The sequence below is a fragment of the Perca flavescens genome, chromosome 15 (genome assembly GCF_004354835.1).
Source record: "Perca flavescens isolate YP-PL-M2 chromosome 15, PFLA_1.0, whole genome shotgun sequence".
NCBI lineage: Eukaryota > Metazoa > Chordata > Actinopteri > Perciformes > Percidae > Perca > Perca flavescens.
Window position 1 is genome coordinate 15461188 of NC_041345.1, and position 12539 is coordinate 15473726.

Below are 12539 nucleotides of genomic sequence, written 5' to 3' on the forward strand. Positions count from 1 at the left end.
TGGAGACATTAAAACTGATTATAAATGTGTGTCTTTACTGGGCAGAAATCGGTGTAATTCCAAATTAAGGGGAATCCCTGTCTAGCAATCCAGCAATCTATGGGATTACTTGATACTTGAGAAGTTTTGCTTGGAATTAAAGGCACAAAAATAATCCCATAGCAATCATCTAGTTTTGAACCGAAAACAAGGAGCAAATGTGGCCCCGCCCCCGCTTACGTCGTAGTCATGGAGAATGCGTCCCCTATCGTCCAATGAGAAGCGGCGCTGGGACCATGTGTGTATTGTTTAAACTGCTCAAATCGGGGACCTCGGGGTGAGTTTTCAGACCGATAAAACTTCCACCAAACTGAGCGATGGCGGCCGTCGTGTCTGTTAGCACAGCTGCCAGGGATGAAAGCACAGACACAGGGCTCAGTTTCGCCCCTCGTCCACATCAGGAAAATGACGACCTCGCCGCGGAAAACTGGATGTCCGGAGAACCGGGTCGGTATCCCGAACACGAACGCGGCGAAGAGGACTCAACGTCGGAACGCGAGTGTCAACGGAGGGGCGACGAGGACTTGACATCACTGAGCCCCGAAGAGATTGAGAGCCGTTTAGAGCGAACTCGCCGGGAGTTTTACAACCGTAGGAAAATCATCATAAAAAATCTACCCTCCGACGTTAGCAATCAGGTATGAATACAAAGTACTAACAAATTGGAGGTTCAAACTATTGGATGATTGATTAATTGACGGGGTCGTTTGGCTAACGTTAGCTTAGCTCCAATATGCTTTGCCATGCTACCTATGTTAGCCTGCTAGCCATTTAACTCGTTAGCTGTCTTTTAAGTTTGATTGATGCGATATTTTGCTTTATTGAATCTGCAACTGGTTTATTTAAAAGGGAACACAGAGTTAATTGGCAGCCACCGAATACCATTAGTATTGTTTTAATTCGTTTGGCGTTGTTGGGACAACTGCCAGGTGGTCAGATAACTGTCAATAATTGTCATCTGTGGCCTGTATGACCTGCCGTACATTCCGGCCTCGCAAGGATTTGAAAACTTTTGATATTCCAGATTTTTTTTTTTTTTCTTCACTATTCAAGCTTTCAACTTCAAGCCAAATTGTCGGTGATTATACTGCCCTTTATGGGAGTTACAGGTGCGCTGGGTCTTTTTCATCAGCCCATCTGTTGTTAAAGCAGGCGTTTGGTTGCATCGACCAGCCAGTGATTTACTCATGATGCCACATATTTTTTTTTTTTTTTTTGAACGTGCCTGACTCGTGGGGAGCGGTGGGCCTGCAGGCGGTACCATTGTTCACAGAGGGTGGGGGGAGTTCGAGATGTGAGTTGCAATATAACAAAAGGTGGAAGGTGTGGAGACAAAACGTTTCAGAAAATGCTAGACAGCATCGCCATTCGTTTGTGACTGGTCAAAAGCAGCGCAAAACAGTTTCTCCTAACAATGAGTCAGGTTATTAACCTATCACCTCTTCACAGGTGCAACTTGTTACTAGTTTACCAGAGGACATGAATGAGTTATGTGATGACCAAAATCTACACTTAAGCAATCTACTATATGATGGCCAATGTTACAACGTTGAAAGTCAAACATGTTATGTGTGAGAACCTGGTAAAATTGTTGTAGTCATGTAAATGTCTGGATGTAATGATTGTCTTTTCTTATTTACAGGAGGTTCATGAGCTGTTGGGCAACTATGACTTGAAGTACTGCTTTGTTGACAAATACAAGGGCACAGGTTGGTCTATCTGCTTGTCAATGTTAGGCGTTGCATGTTCAGTTTACAGGAGTAAATGATCGATCAGATAATCTAAAAAATGAATGATAAAAGAACAGCAGACAAACTTTGTAATTGTCGCATAAACAAGGGTTGTCTGCATTTAGAGCTGTTCACTGTTTGCTACTATCTTTATAAGGACACATTTCTTAACTTTAAGGAAAATATTGACTAAAAGGAACAAAAAGCTTCTTTCACTAAAGCCCCGTTTACACGAAGGGAAGACGCAGATATTTTCCTGTGGTTTGGCCTCTCATTTACACGAAAACCCAGTTTTTATCACAGAAAACGATCAGGCCAAAGTGGAGATTTTGGAAAACCACGTTTGCATGTAAACTGAGACAAACGGAGGTTTAGGCAGCCGAGAGAGAGAAAGAGGTAGTGATTGGTTGCTATTGTTGCTATTGTTGGGATTCTGATTGGCTAACGTGGGCTTGAGCTTCTCATTACACTGCCACCTACAGGTCTGGCATGCTCTTAACTGCATTGACGGCATATATACACGGGTACATATAAACGAACACTTTTCTGAAAACGGAGAGGTTGAAATGTCCGTTTATGAAAATAGCCGGCCACGTGTAAACGTAGCATAAATAACACTACTGATTGTACCCCAGTTGTGCTGGTATGTATTTGAGGTGTGACTGTAGTCTGTATAGTACACAACAGTGAGCTAACTCTTGGCAGCACTAGCAGAGATGGCAAGCTACAAGTTAGTTTGCTAGCAAGAAAGGTCATCTGGCTAGCTAACATTTTTCCAGTGAGTCTTTTCCCCCTGTAGCAAGTTCTGTAGCAGCTATTTTGGAAATGAATCTACTGTGGACAAAATTGGAAATTGAAGCAATAATGCCAACATGTTTCAAAATAGATGGCAACCATGCATGCAAAGCTTCATTTACATAGCACATGTAATTCATATACTTGTGCTGTTCTTATGACGATCATGCATATTGTTGTGAGTTACCGATCTATTTTGTTGACAAACTGTAGAACTTGCTTGTCACAATGTCCCAACACAGTCATTCATTGCATGCAATTAAAACACAAAAATAATCAGTGTTAAATTATCCTTAGGGGGGGTGAATCAACCTTGTATGCCCTAAAATGTTACCTGCGTCTCAAATCAGGGGAATTGCTTTTTTATTTTTTAAGATTCTAAGTGCATGAAAGATCAGCTTACAATTAGAAGTATCAAAGTCGATTTGTCAGCAAGAACGGACTAAAACAAAACAAACAGCAGCTTAGTGGCTGATAATAACGGCCAGAAAATAGCATCAGCCATATGGTAAATTCAGGGTATGTCTGGCATCTACCAAACTGTGGCAGATGAGTAACATTAAGAATTGTATTTGTACATAATCTATTTGGCTGGTACAAAGATTCTATATAGATATATAGTGTGTTGCAGTTATAAATAACTGCAATCTTTTATGCTCCCCTTCTGCTACTTGTTCAAAATATGGGTAACAGGAGGTTTGGTTGACATGGAGCTGCAAACTGTGGGGCTCTACAAGAGTCTGCCACATTGGTAGACATTCTAAAAGTGCCAATAAGATTAAAAGTAATGCAGGTCTGGATGTGACTTTTTAGCTATCAACATGATGCTCAGTCAGATAACATGCCTTTGGTTCTTGTCAGCCACGATGACACCTATTGTAGTCTCAATAGGGGAAATGTTGCAGTGACGTGAAAGCTAGGTGTGTAGTGATATTGTGCCACCAGTTGCCTTTTTATCAGACCTGCTAAAAGAGAAATGGTGTCCCCAACCAGGTTTGCCCCTGCTCTGTATAACAAAAAATCTTTCTCTTAATGCTAACTGAGCAAATGTCACTCCCTCACTTCACACCAAATTGTGTTTATTGTCTCCCGTCCTCTCTCTGTCCCCCATCACCCTCAGCATTTGTGACACTGCTGAATGGGGAACAGGCGCAGTGTGCCATCAAAGACTTCCACCAGCATGTGCTACGGGACAGGGAGATCTCTGTGCAGCTGCAGCCAACAGACTCTCTGCTGTGCATCGCCAACTTGCCCCGCGCTTTTACCCAGCAGCAGTTTGAGGAGTTGGTGCGACCCTTTGGTAACTTGGAGCGCTGCTTTCTGGTGTACAGCGCCGTGACGGGGCATTCCAAGGGCTATGGCTTTGTGGAGTACATGAAGAAGGACTCGGCTGCCAGGGCCAAGTCCGAGCTATTAGGCAAGCAGCTGGGCTCCCGCATGCTATATGTCCACTGGACTGAAGTGGGCTCCCTCACGTATCCACTGCTGCACTCTAAATGCCTGTGCGTGGACCGCCTGCCCCCAAACCTGCTGACAGCCCAAGACCTCCGCAACGCCCTGACTGACACCCATGCGCCAGTCTTCTGCCAGGTCAAATTCACCACACACCCAAACCCACTGCTACTTGTGCTGCACACTGCTACAAATCAGTGATTTCAGAAGTATAAATTATCCAGATTGTATTTTACGCCAAGAATAATTAATGTAATGCCAGCTTAGAGCTGCAACGTTTAGTCCATTAATTGACTAGTCGATGTGTGTACTTTTTTTTTTTTTTTTTTTTTTTTTAATAACCTTTACCCCAGTTTTCCGGTGGCCACTCAAAGTTTCTATAGCAATGGACATTGCTGGTTTCTATGGCGATGACCACCTGACTCCCCCAGGTGGTGTCATTCAACAGGCTTTTCTGGAACGAGAGAGGGGGTGTCCTTTTTAGAACGGCGCGCATAGTTGTACTTTTCTGCTGGTTCCAGGGTTTTTTAGGATTGTAGCAAGTGTAGTGATGATTAAGGATCATGGGATCAGTTTAGTTTTCCAGTACTGTGTTTTTTTTTTTTTTTTTTTTTTTTAAATAAGATTGCAACTGGTCTGGTGGTATTAATTCACGAGGCCACATCAAACTTTTCTCACAGGAACTAAAATGGTGGATGGTTTAAAGACTCATCCACTGCAAATGAGTCGCAATTAAGAATTTTATGTTCTAATATCTTAATCATCATTTATGGTCATTTTTCTTGCTGCATCTAACAAATTAAGTTTGTTTTTTTGACTTGGAGGAACACTAAATCAGCTAAGGCTTAAATGAGAGGCTGTTATGGGAGTCACACAATTATCAATTAACACACCCAGAATTTTTTAATTTTTTTATTGTTTGAGCAGTGATTCTGGTAAATTTCATTTGCAGGACATTTTCAAAATAAATGTGCTTTTAGATAGATGTTACACTTGTATCTGCTGAACGTGCAGTATGTACGTTTAAAAAAAGCCAGTCAGCTCATACCTTGTTAGTGTATTTATTAGCAGCAGAACTTGGGCCAATTGTGTGTCTGTCTGTGAAATTAGAACGACTGTTCCTGCCCCCTCTCTACAGTTGGCTCAGGGACAAGATGGAAGTTTCCGGCGGTTTGCGATGTTGGAGTTTGCCTCAGCTGAGATGTCCGAGGAGGCACAGCGACTCACTGATGGCAGGCTGCTGGGCGGGACAAACATCAGGGTGTCCTTCTGTGCCCCTGGCCCTCCTGGAAGAAGCATGTTGGCTGCTCTGATTGCTGCCCAAACCATGGTATTTAAGTCAGATTGATGCACTGTATTTACATGTCGATGATTTTGGCTTTGCTTTTGTGCTGACTGCCTGACTTGTGGCCCCTCCCTTCAAGGCTGTGAATAGGGGTAAAGGTCTCCTCCCTGATCCCACAGCCATGCAGATACTTACAGGCCTCAATAACCCCGCCACCCTGAAGATGCTGCTCAACCCACTGTCACAGGGACCCAAGCAAGGTGGGCAGTTCTCGCTAGCTCTTAATCAATGCCTTAATTCTTAGTTTTGTTTTGGTGCTGTGGATCCTGATGTCCTCTTTGTGTGCAGGCCTCCTCGGGGCAGCCCCTACAATGCCCCTGCTGGCCAACCCCGCCCTCTCCGCCGCTCTGCTCCAGCTGCTCCTTCAGAACCAGGCCAAGGCGCAGCAGGTACTGCTACCATTCTGCCATTTCTCTGACATGTGCCTCCTTGCTGCTCAGCCTGTTTTTGATTCATCCTCTCCTACTCATACACCCTTTTTTTCCCCCCACTCTCTGCTCTTTCCCTCTTTACTATTAGCAAGCCTTTCTGGGAAATCATCTTCTCTGGGCTCAGGTGCTGCACAATAAAGAAAACCCTCTAGTGCCTTGTGTGAGTGATAATGGTGTTTGTGTTTGGCTATCTGTGTGTGTGTGTGTGTGTGTGTGTGTGTGTGTGTGTGTGTGAGGTGGTGGTGAAGCTAGATGGATTCTGGTCTTTATTTTATTTTTTATTTTTTTTGGTGAAACTTGCTAGGAAAACAGTGGTTTGTTTTTTCTGTGTGGGGTGTACTTTTGAGTGGTGCTGAGTGATGTGGTAGGTGTGCTCCATTGTGTACTAAAAGTGTAAATACCCACTCTGCAAGGACATAATTTCATGTGTGGTGAGTAAGCCTCGGTGCAGATTAAGTTTGCTTGTGTAGTGCAGCAGTTTTTCACCGCCCAAGTGTTGCAACCAGGCTGTGTGACCCTCTAGTGACACTGAACTCTGCTCTCATTTGGCCAGCAGGCAGGACTCATCGGGGAGAATCCTCTGGCTTCTTTGCCCGTCCAGCAGGGAGTCCATCTGCTCGGAGACCTGCCCCAAGGTTTGGCATCCGCCGACCCCAGCCGTAGCTCCTTGAACCACAAACTGCATATTTTTTTATTTATTTTTTTCTTTACTTATGATGCTAAACATCTGTATTCTTTGCCTGTTAATCATGGTTGTTCTGCGTTACCTTGGCCATGATATTGTTGATATTGTCCCAATGCAACTTAAGTCTTAATGTTATGTAGTAGAATCCTATAGCTCTAAAATATTCAATGTATGTTTACATTCATTGAAGATTACAGTCATTGTAATTTACAACCATTCCTCTTATTTAATTCCTCTAGGTGGTGGTGTCCCAGGCCTTGGTCTACAGATGGATCCTCTGGCCCCCCTAAAGCCAATGGCACTTGGCAGAGCCCTAGCAAGAGAGCAGGAGTCCCCCACAGCAGCGTGTACCTTCCCCCAGACTTCCTCTCCCACGCTGCAGGGCATCTCCATGTCCCTGATGGGGGCAGATGGCCTTACAGCTCAAGGGGTGAGGTCCTGAGTAATTTCAATAATGTTTTCTGCCTCTTGTATTCCTGTCCAGCTTTCTATCAAAGTGTAAATGGTAAAAAATTACCTCCTACCATCTGTCAGTTATCCATACTAGGAGATCCTCCCAAAGATGTGAACCATACCCAGAGTGTCTTCCTTGGTGTCAACAATGTTTTCCCCTCAGGTGAGGTGCTTTTTAAAAAAAAAAAAAAAAAAAAAAAAAAATGTTTTGGTGCACGGTGGGGTTTTGATTTTCCTGCTTTGCATTTAGTTTGCTGCATCAACTTCGGTAAATACCCACAGGATCTTAAAAGTATTAATGCATTGAATTTAATATTCTCAATAAGGACTTATTAAAAACGGATAAAATTAATTTTGTTTTTTTCTTCATGGTACTTTCATTAAAGGACAAAAACAAATTGTATTAAATACCATAACGTCATAACTATATACAATGTTTTGTGTGTTGCGTTACAATTCACTCTGTTGGGTGGTGTGGTGTTAGCTTTCTTAAACCGCAATGCGTAAAAACCGCCACTTTGGTTACTTCTAGCAATACTGAAGAAATTGCATCATCTAGTGCAGCCTGTGAACCTGCGAGGGTAAATTGTTTTTCTAGGGGCTTACAATCCACACTGACTTTCCATTATATCATTCTTACTTTTGCCAGTATGGCTGTGATTTGGCATTGCTGTTCATTCTAAGTGGTATTAAAAAGGTCTTAAATTTAACTTTGAGAACCCTGATGCTAAAATATATTCCAGCATGTAATATCTGTCAATCCTCCCCTACTCCAGGAGGAAGCTGCAGACCTCACCCGTATAGGAAGAGGCCTACACTAAGTAATGTGTCCAACCAGCACACACACCAGAGCATTCAGCCAAATTACAACCTGCGCTACCAGGACTCCTACAGCCCAGAATATCCTCCTCTACACCAGGTAACCACCAGGTTTCCACTGCTTTGTTAATGAAAATACCTATTTTTTATTTTTTTTTAGAAAGTTTGACACAAATGGATGTAGCTTTCCTAGATGTCATGGTGACCTGATGACATTTACAGTATAGCAGCTGATTGCTGCTCTTTTAGTAGCATATATGATGTGATCTGGTCCGATGCCCATCTGGTGTTTCTCCTCAGGATCCTCTGGCCCACTTGTATGAACAGCAGGAGAACCTTGATACTGGAGCTTTGGCAGGATTTGGTCAGCAGCAGGTAGTGTACAGTCAACCGTTTCAAGACTGTGTGAGCATTGTGTCAGTGTTGGATTACTATACTAACAGTTTGTTTCTGCAGCTCTCTCGTCACCCCAACTACAGTGAGCATTTTTCACACTACGGTTATCCTCCCAGCGAACCAATGTCCTCATACTTCAGCTCAGGGCCTGATGCTCCGAGTAATGGTAGCCCCCCTACCACCCTTCTCAACAGGGTAAGCCTCACTCTTGAGAATTCTTTTTTTAATTTTTTAATTTTTTTTAAGTAAGCTTTGGTTTGGTTTCAAACTGTTAGATTAGGTTCCAAGAATAATCTCATGTGCAGTAATTAATCTTAGGCTGTGTGTGCATGAGCCTCAGAAGTCCAGGTCACTGAAAGTTGGTTGTTTATCCTCAGGCTGTGGGAATGCCTCCTGTGAGCCACACCACCAACTACCCCCCAGGCCTGGGGAATGCTGTAAAGGTAATTTAGACCCTTTTTTTGTCTTTGCCTCCTTTTTTATTAAATTACTATTTAAGCAATATTACATGAGCGGGTTTGATTTAACATTCATATTGTGGGGCAATTTGCTCTCAAAATAAAGAAAAGGCAACCGCCAATTTTCTAGTCTCTCCCTGTTAAACGTCCACTAAAGCTAACATTAGTTTTGTAACCGTAGAGATCGTGGAATTTTCCAAATGTAATAACTACCACACATATAAACCCCAAACTGCTTTGTTAACTTAAAGGAACACGCCGACTTATTGGGAATTTAGCTTATTCACCGTAACCCCCAGAGTTAGACAAGTCCATACATACCCTTCTCATCTCCATGCGTGCTGTGATGCTGTCTGACGGCTCCAGCGGCATCAGGCCAGCACAGAACATCAGGTGACTGGTTCCAGTAATCATCCTGCTCCGAATAAGTGACAAAATAACGCCAACATGTTCCTATTTACATGTAGTGATTTATAGAGTCACAGCGTGTACAAAAAACAACGTAACATGAGACACAGCCGTCTTCTAACCGGGAACTATATTCCCCGGATGAAGAATATAGTACTTTGGCGCAGTGATATGCTCGCAGCAAGCCTGTCTGAGAATATAGTTCCCGGTTTGTTTACTGTTAGATGGCTGTGTCTCATGTTACGTTTTTTTTTGTACACGCTGTGACTATACAAATCACAACATGTAAATAGGCACATGTTGGCGTTATTTTGTCACAATTGGGAGCAGTAGGCTAGTTGGAACCAGTTACCTGCAGGATCTGTGCTGGGCTAAGCTAATGCTGGAACCGTCAGACAGCGTTACAGCACGCACGGAGATGAGAAGGGTATGTATCGACTTGTCTTACTCTGGGGGTTACAGTGAATAAGCTAAATTCCCAATAAGTCGGCGTGTTCCTTTTTAATCTGGTTATAACTAATATCTACTGGGGAAAATGTATATATTTTTTTCCATGGATAGATTTAGCTACTATGCGTCCGAACTTTATTATCCATTACAGTGGCATCCAAACAGTTCCAGTAACTATGAACTCCAGCGTGTTGTAAAAATGTTGTTTTCATGCTATGATTCTCTTCTCCTCCTCTTCCAACCATTCGTCAAAACTAAGTCCGTCATATTAATCAAAATTAACAAAATGATCCGTTGTATCAATATTGTAGGCTAACATTACATTTTTATTTTATTTTTTTTTTTTAATTCAGCCCTGGAAGTTACAATGTTGCCATGGAAATGGCAAAGTAATATTTGATGTGATGTGCCAGATGTGCTCAAATGGCTCTGGGTGAGCTGTCATACTGATTTGAGCCCGTTTTTTAAATGTCTAGTTGACCAGATTGTCCAGTCGAATCTACTTGTTGTATAATTTTACTAGACCAGGGGTCTTCAACGTTTTAGCCAAGGACCCCTTAACTGAGTGCGATAGAGCAGGGATCCCTACTACATATATTGTAAAAAATTAAGTTGCATTGGGGGGGCTGGACCACCTGTTGAAGATCTGATATAAGACCAAGCTGCTGTGTGTTTTTTTTTTTTTTTTTTTTTAACTTTTGTTTTTTTTTTGTTTGTTTTTATCCAATTGTAGACTCCCATTGGTAGCCACAAGCGTGTGTTCTCCCGGTTGATCCCATCTCCAGAGCCGAGCCCTGAGGGCAGCTACGTGGGCCAGCACTCCCAGGGCCTTGGTGGCCATTATGCAGACTCCTACCTTAAGCGAAAGCGTATATTCTAACTACAGCTGAATGGCTTCTTGCTGTAGGAGTAGCCATTTAACAGCCAGAACACAATGGCATCTCCTCTGGGTCTCTTCCAATGAACTTTTATGGCGTGGTGGTCCTTGGATTTGTCTCCTGTGTACTCCTGTGAGTGACCCCTGGAGGGCGCCGGGGAGTGCAGCCTGTTGCTATCTGGACAGTTGTGTCACTCCATGGGAATTCTTGGTGGTATTTTTTTTTTTTGTGTGTATATATGATTTTAGTGTGTTGGTAATTTAAGTTTTTACTTTTTCCTCCCTTTTTAATTTTGACTTTTTATTTTCTGTTGAAAAACTTGTACAGTGAGAAAAAAATGGTTAATTAGCAAATGGAAGTACTTTCTTTTAAACTTTTTTTTTTTTTTTTTTTTTTTTTTAAATTCCTGTGTTGTGTGGTGTATCAGCAGAGCTGCAGATAGTTTGGCCAGTTTTCAATGGCAGCAATAGGCTGCTTTTTATGTTTGACATCCCGCTAAAGTGATGCTGTCCACAATTTCAGGCAAAGGGACTTGCATAGTATTAAGACGAGCTTTACTTGAAAGGCTCTACTTTTTAAATAGCCTTCCTAAATTCCATGTAAAAAGTTCAGTAGTTTTGTGTAATGAGATGGGTGTTTTTGTTTCCACAGGGTTGTATATTTTGCTGTATGACTATTTCCACATCCAGGCCTCTCCTCACTGGTTTACGTGCAGCTTTCCATCCACCAATGACTGCTGTATGTACCTGCCTGTGTATTTTGACGGTGAAGCTTTTTACCATTCTGGCATATTTTCTCGAGCCTTTAACTTTTCCACGTTGTTTGTCTGATTCACACCCTCCAACTTGTTTACGGAGTCTGTTCTCTACACTGGTTGAGTGACGCACTTGGGAGGTCACGATCCAAATCTGTTCTCACCTCCTAATAAGATGCCATTTTCAAGTCTACTCTCACATGTCCAGGAGTTGAATATGTTCTGTGTTTGAGTTATGTTTTGCTAAGTTTAAAATGTCTTAAGTCCAAACACCACACCTCGATGGTTGAGTTGGGTGGGTGGATGGGGCGATGGACATGAGATGTGTGCCATCTCTCTAGTCTGGGGAGGTACTAATGGAAGCTAGTGGCAGGTGATTGGTCAGTGACATGACTGTCCTTGTTTTTCTTTTTCTTTTTTAATTATCTGGTTGACAGTTTGATTGTGAAAACCCATTACCTCTGACTTCTGCTAGGAAATGCAGCTACACTTGAGCCTTAACAGTGTTTTTCTGTGACATCATCCTGCCCTGTGTTGGCTTCCATCTAAATTTATCATTTCTGTGTTATTTGCTGTGTAAATAGTTAAGCTTGATAATTTTCCTGAGTCCAATTTTTTTTGTTTGCTTTAATCAAACCTGCCTCTGGTCTGGTGTTTTGAATGAATTTGCTGCTCCTTGTGTTTTTGTTGTTTGCCTGTATGCTTGACAGCTGGTGTGACCAAGAGTGGCGCCACAGCGGTCCGCTCATGTTGTGTATGGACCAAGAGATGCAGCCGTACTGTATGATGATCATTCATTTTGATCGATTTGATTCTAACTGCCATCTTCTCCTCTGTACCGCCATGGTTGTCTCTGTGTGATGTGAGCAAGTAAATGTTATTTAACACATGTTGTTGTTAAGTCGTCCTTTTAAAAAAAACTCTAGCTTTAGACTTTAGCGCTGATATCTATATTTGACATTTTGGGGGGTTAACCTAGAAATATTTCTGTATTTTACCCAAATCTTTTTTTTTTTTTTTTTTTTTTTTTCTTGAGTTAAGTGGGTAACCGATTGCAAAAAAAAAAAAAAAAAAAAAAAACTTATTGTCTGTGCTAAATTCAGAGAACCTTTTTAAAACTTAATGTAAAATTACAATCAATGGTAAAAAGCAAAATCAGCATGTGGTTGAGAGCAGGATGATTTAAATTGCCTGGTTTCGTGTAATCTTTTAATCATGTCCTCTTTCAGTAGGGAAAAATGTAACCTCTGCTGCTGGCATTAAAGTAACAAAAGCATTTGAGTTGTAATGCAAAAAAAAAGTTATAGGCAAACTAATGAGGTCCGCAGTAGTGATCATAATTTTAGCCTGATTATGTAAGTGATGACAGCACGCACAGCCAGCTGATGTTTTGCTTTATTGGCTCGGCAACCAACCATAAAACTAATGCTTCTGAGCACTTGCAGA

General features: G+C 42.1%; 1 protein-coding gene across 3 annotated transcripts; it reads left to right on the forward strand.

The window, feature by feature from the left end:
* The first annotated feature begins 241 nt into the window (after positions 1-241).
* On the forward strand, positions 242-11982 carry raver1 (ribonucleoprotein, PTB-binding 1). 3 transcript variants are annotated; one of them, XM_028599229.1, is made up of 15 exons: positions 242-677; positions 1682-1748; positions 3685-4154; positions 5155-5346; positions 5441-5561; positions 5650-5750; positions 5881-5952; positions 6349-6427; positions 6717-6907; positions 7012-7093; positions 7707-7849; positions 8050-8124; positions 8206-8340; positions 8523-8588; positions 10195-11982. In XM_028599229.1, the coding sequence occupies exons 1-15, from the start codon at positions 357-359 to the stop codon at positions 10339-10341; spliced, it is 2262 nt and encodes a 753-aa protein (XP_028455030.1). In that variant the 5' UTR covers positions 242-356; the 3' UTR covers positions 10342-11982. The 3 variants fall into 3 exon arrangements, with proteins under 3 accessions (XP_028455030.1, XP_028455031.1, XP_028455032.1); XM_028599230.1 differs by lacking the exon at positions 5881-5952 and having other exon boundaries at positions 243-677; positions 6346-6427; XM_028599231.1 differs by lacking the exon at positions 5881-5952 and having other exon boundaries at positions 243-677.
* Positions 11983-12539: the final 557 nt, after the last annotated feature.

Coding starts and splice junctions, on each gene's coding strand:
- raver1 (XM_028599229.1), top strand. CDS start 357: ATGGCGGCCGTCGTGTCTGTTAGCACAGCTGCCAGGGATGAAAGCACA. Junction 1,749..3,684: donor TGACAAATACAAGGGCACAG/GTTGGTCTATCT, acceptor CATCACCCTCAG/CATTTGTGACACTGCTGAAT. Junction 8,125..8,205: donor CAGGATTTGGTCAGCAGCAG/GTAGTGTACAGT, acceptor TTGTTTCTGCAG/CTCTCTCGTCACCCCAACTA.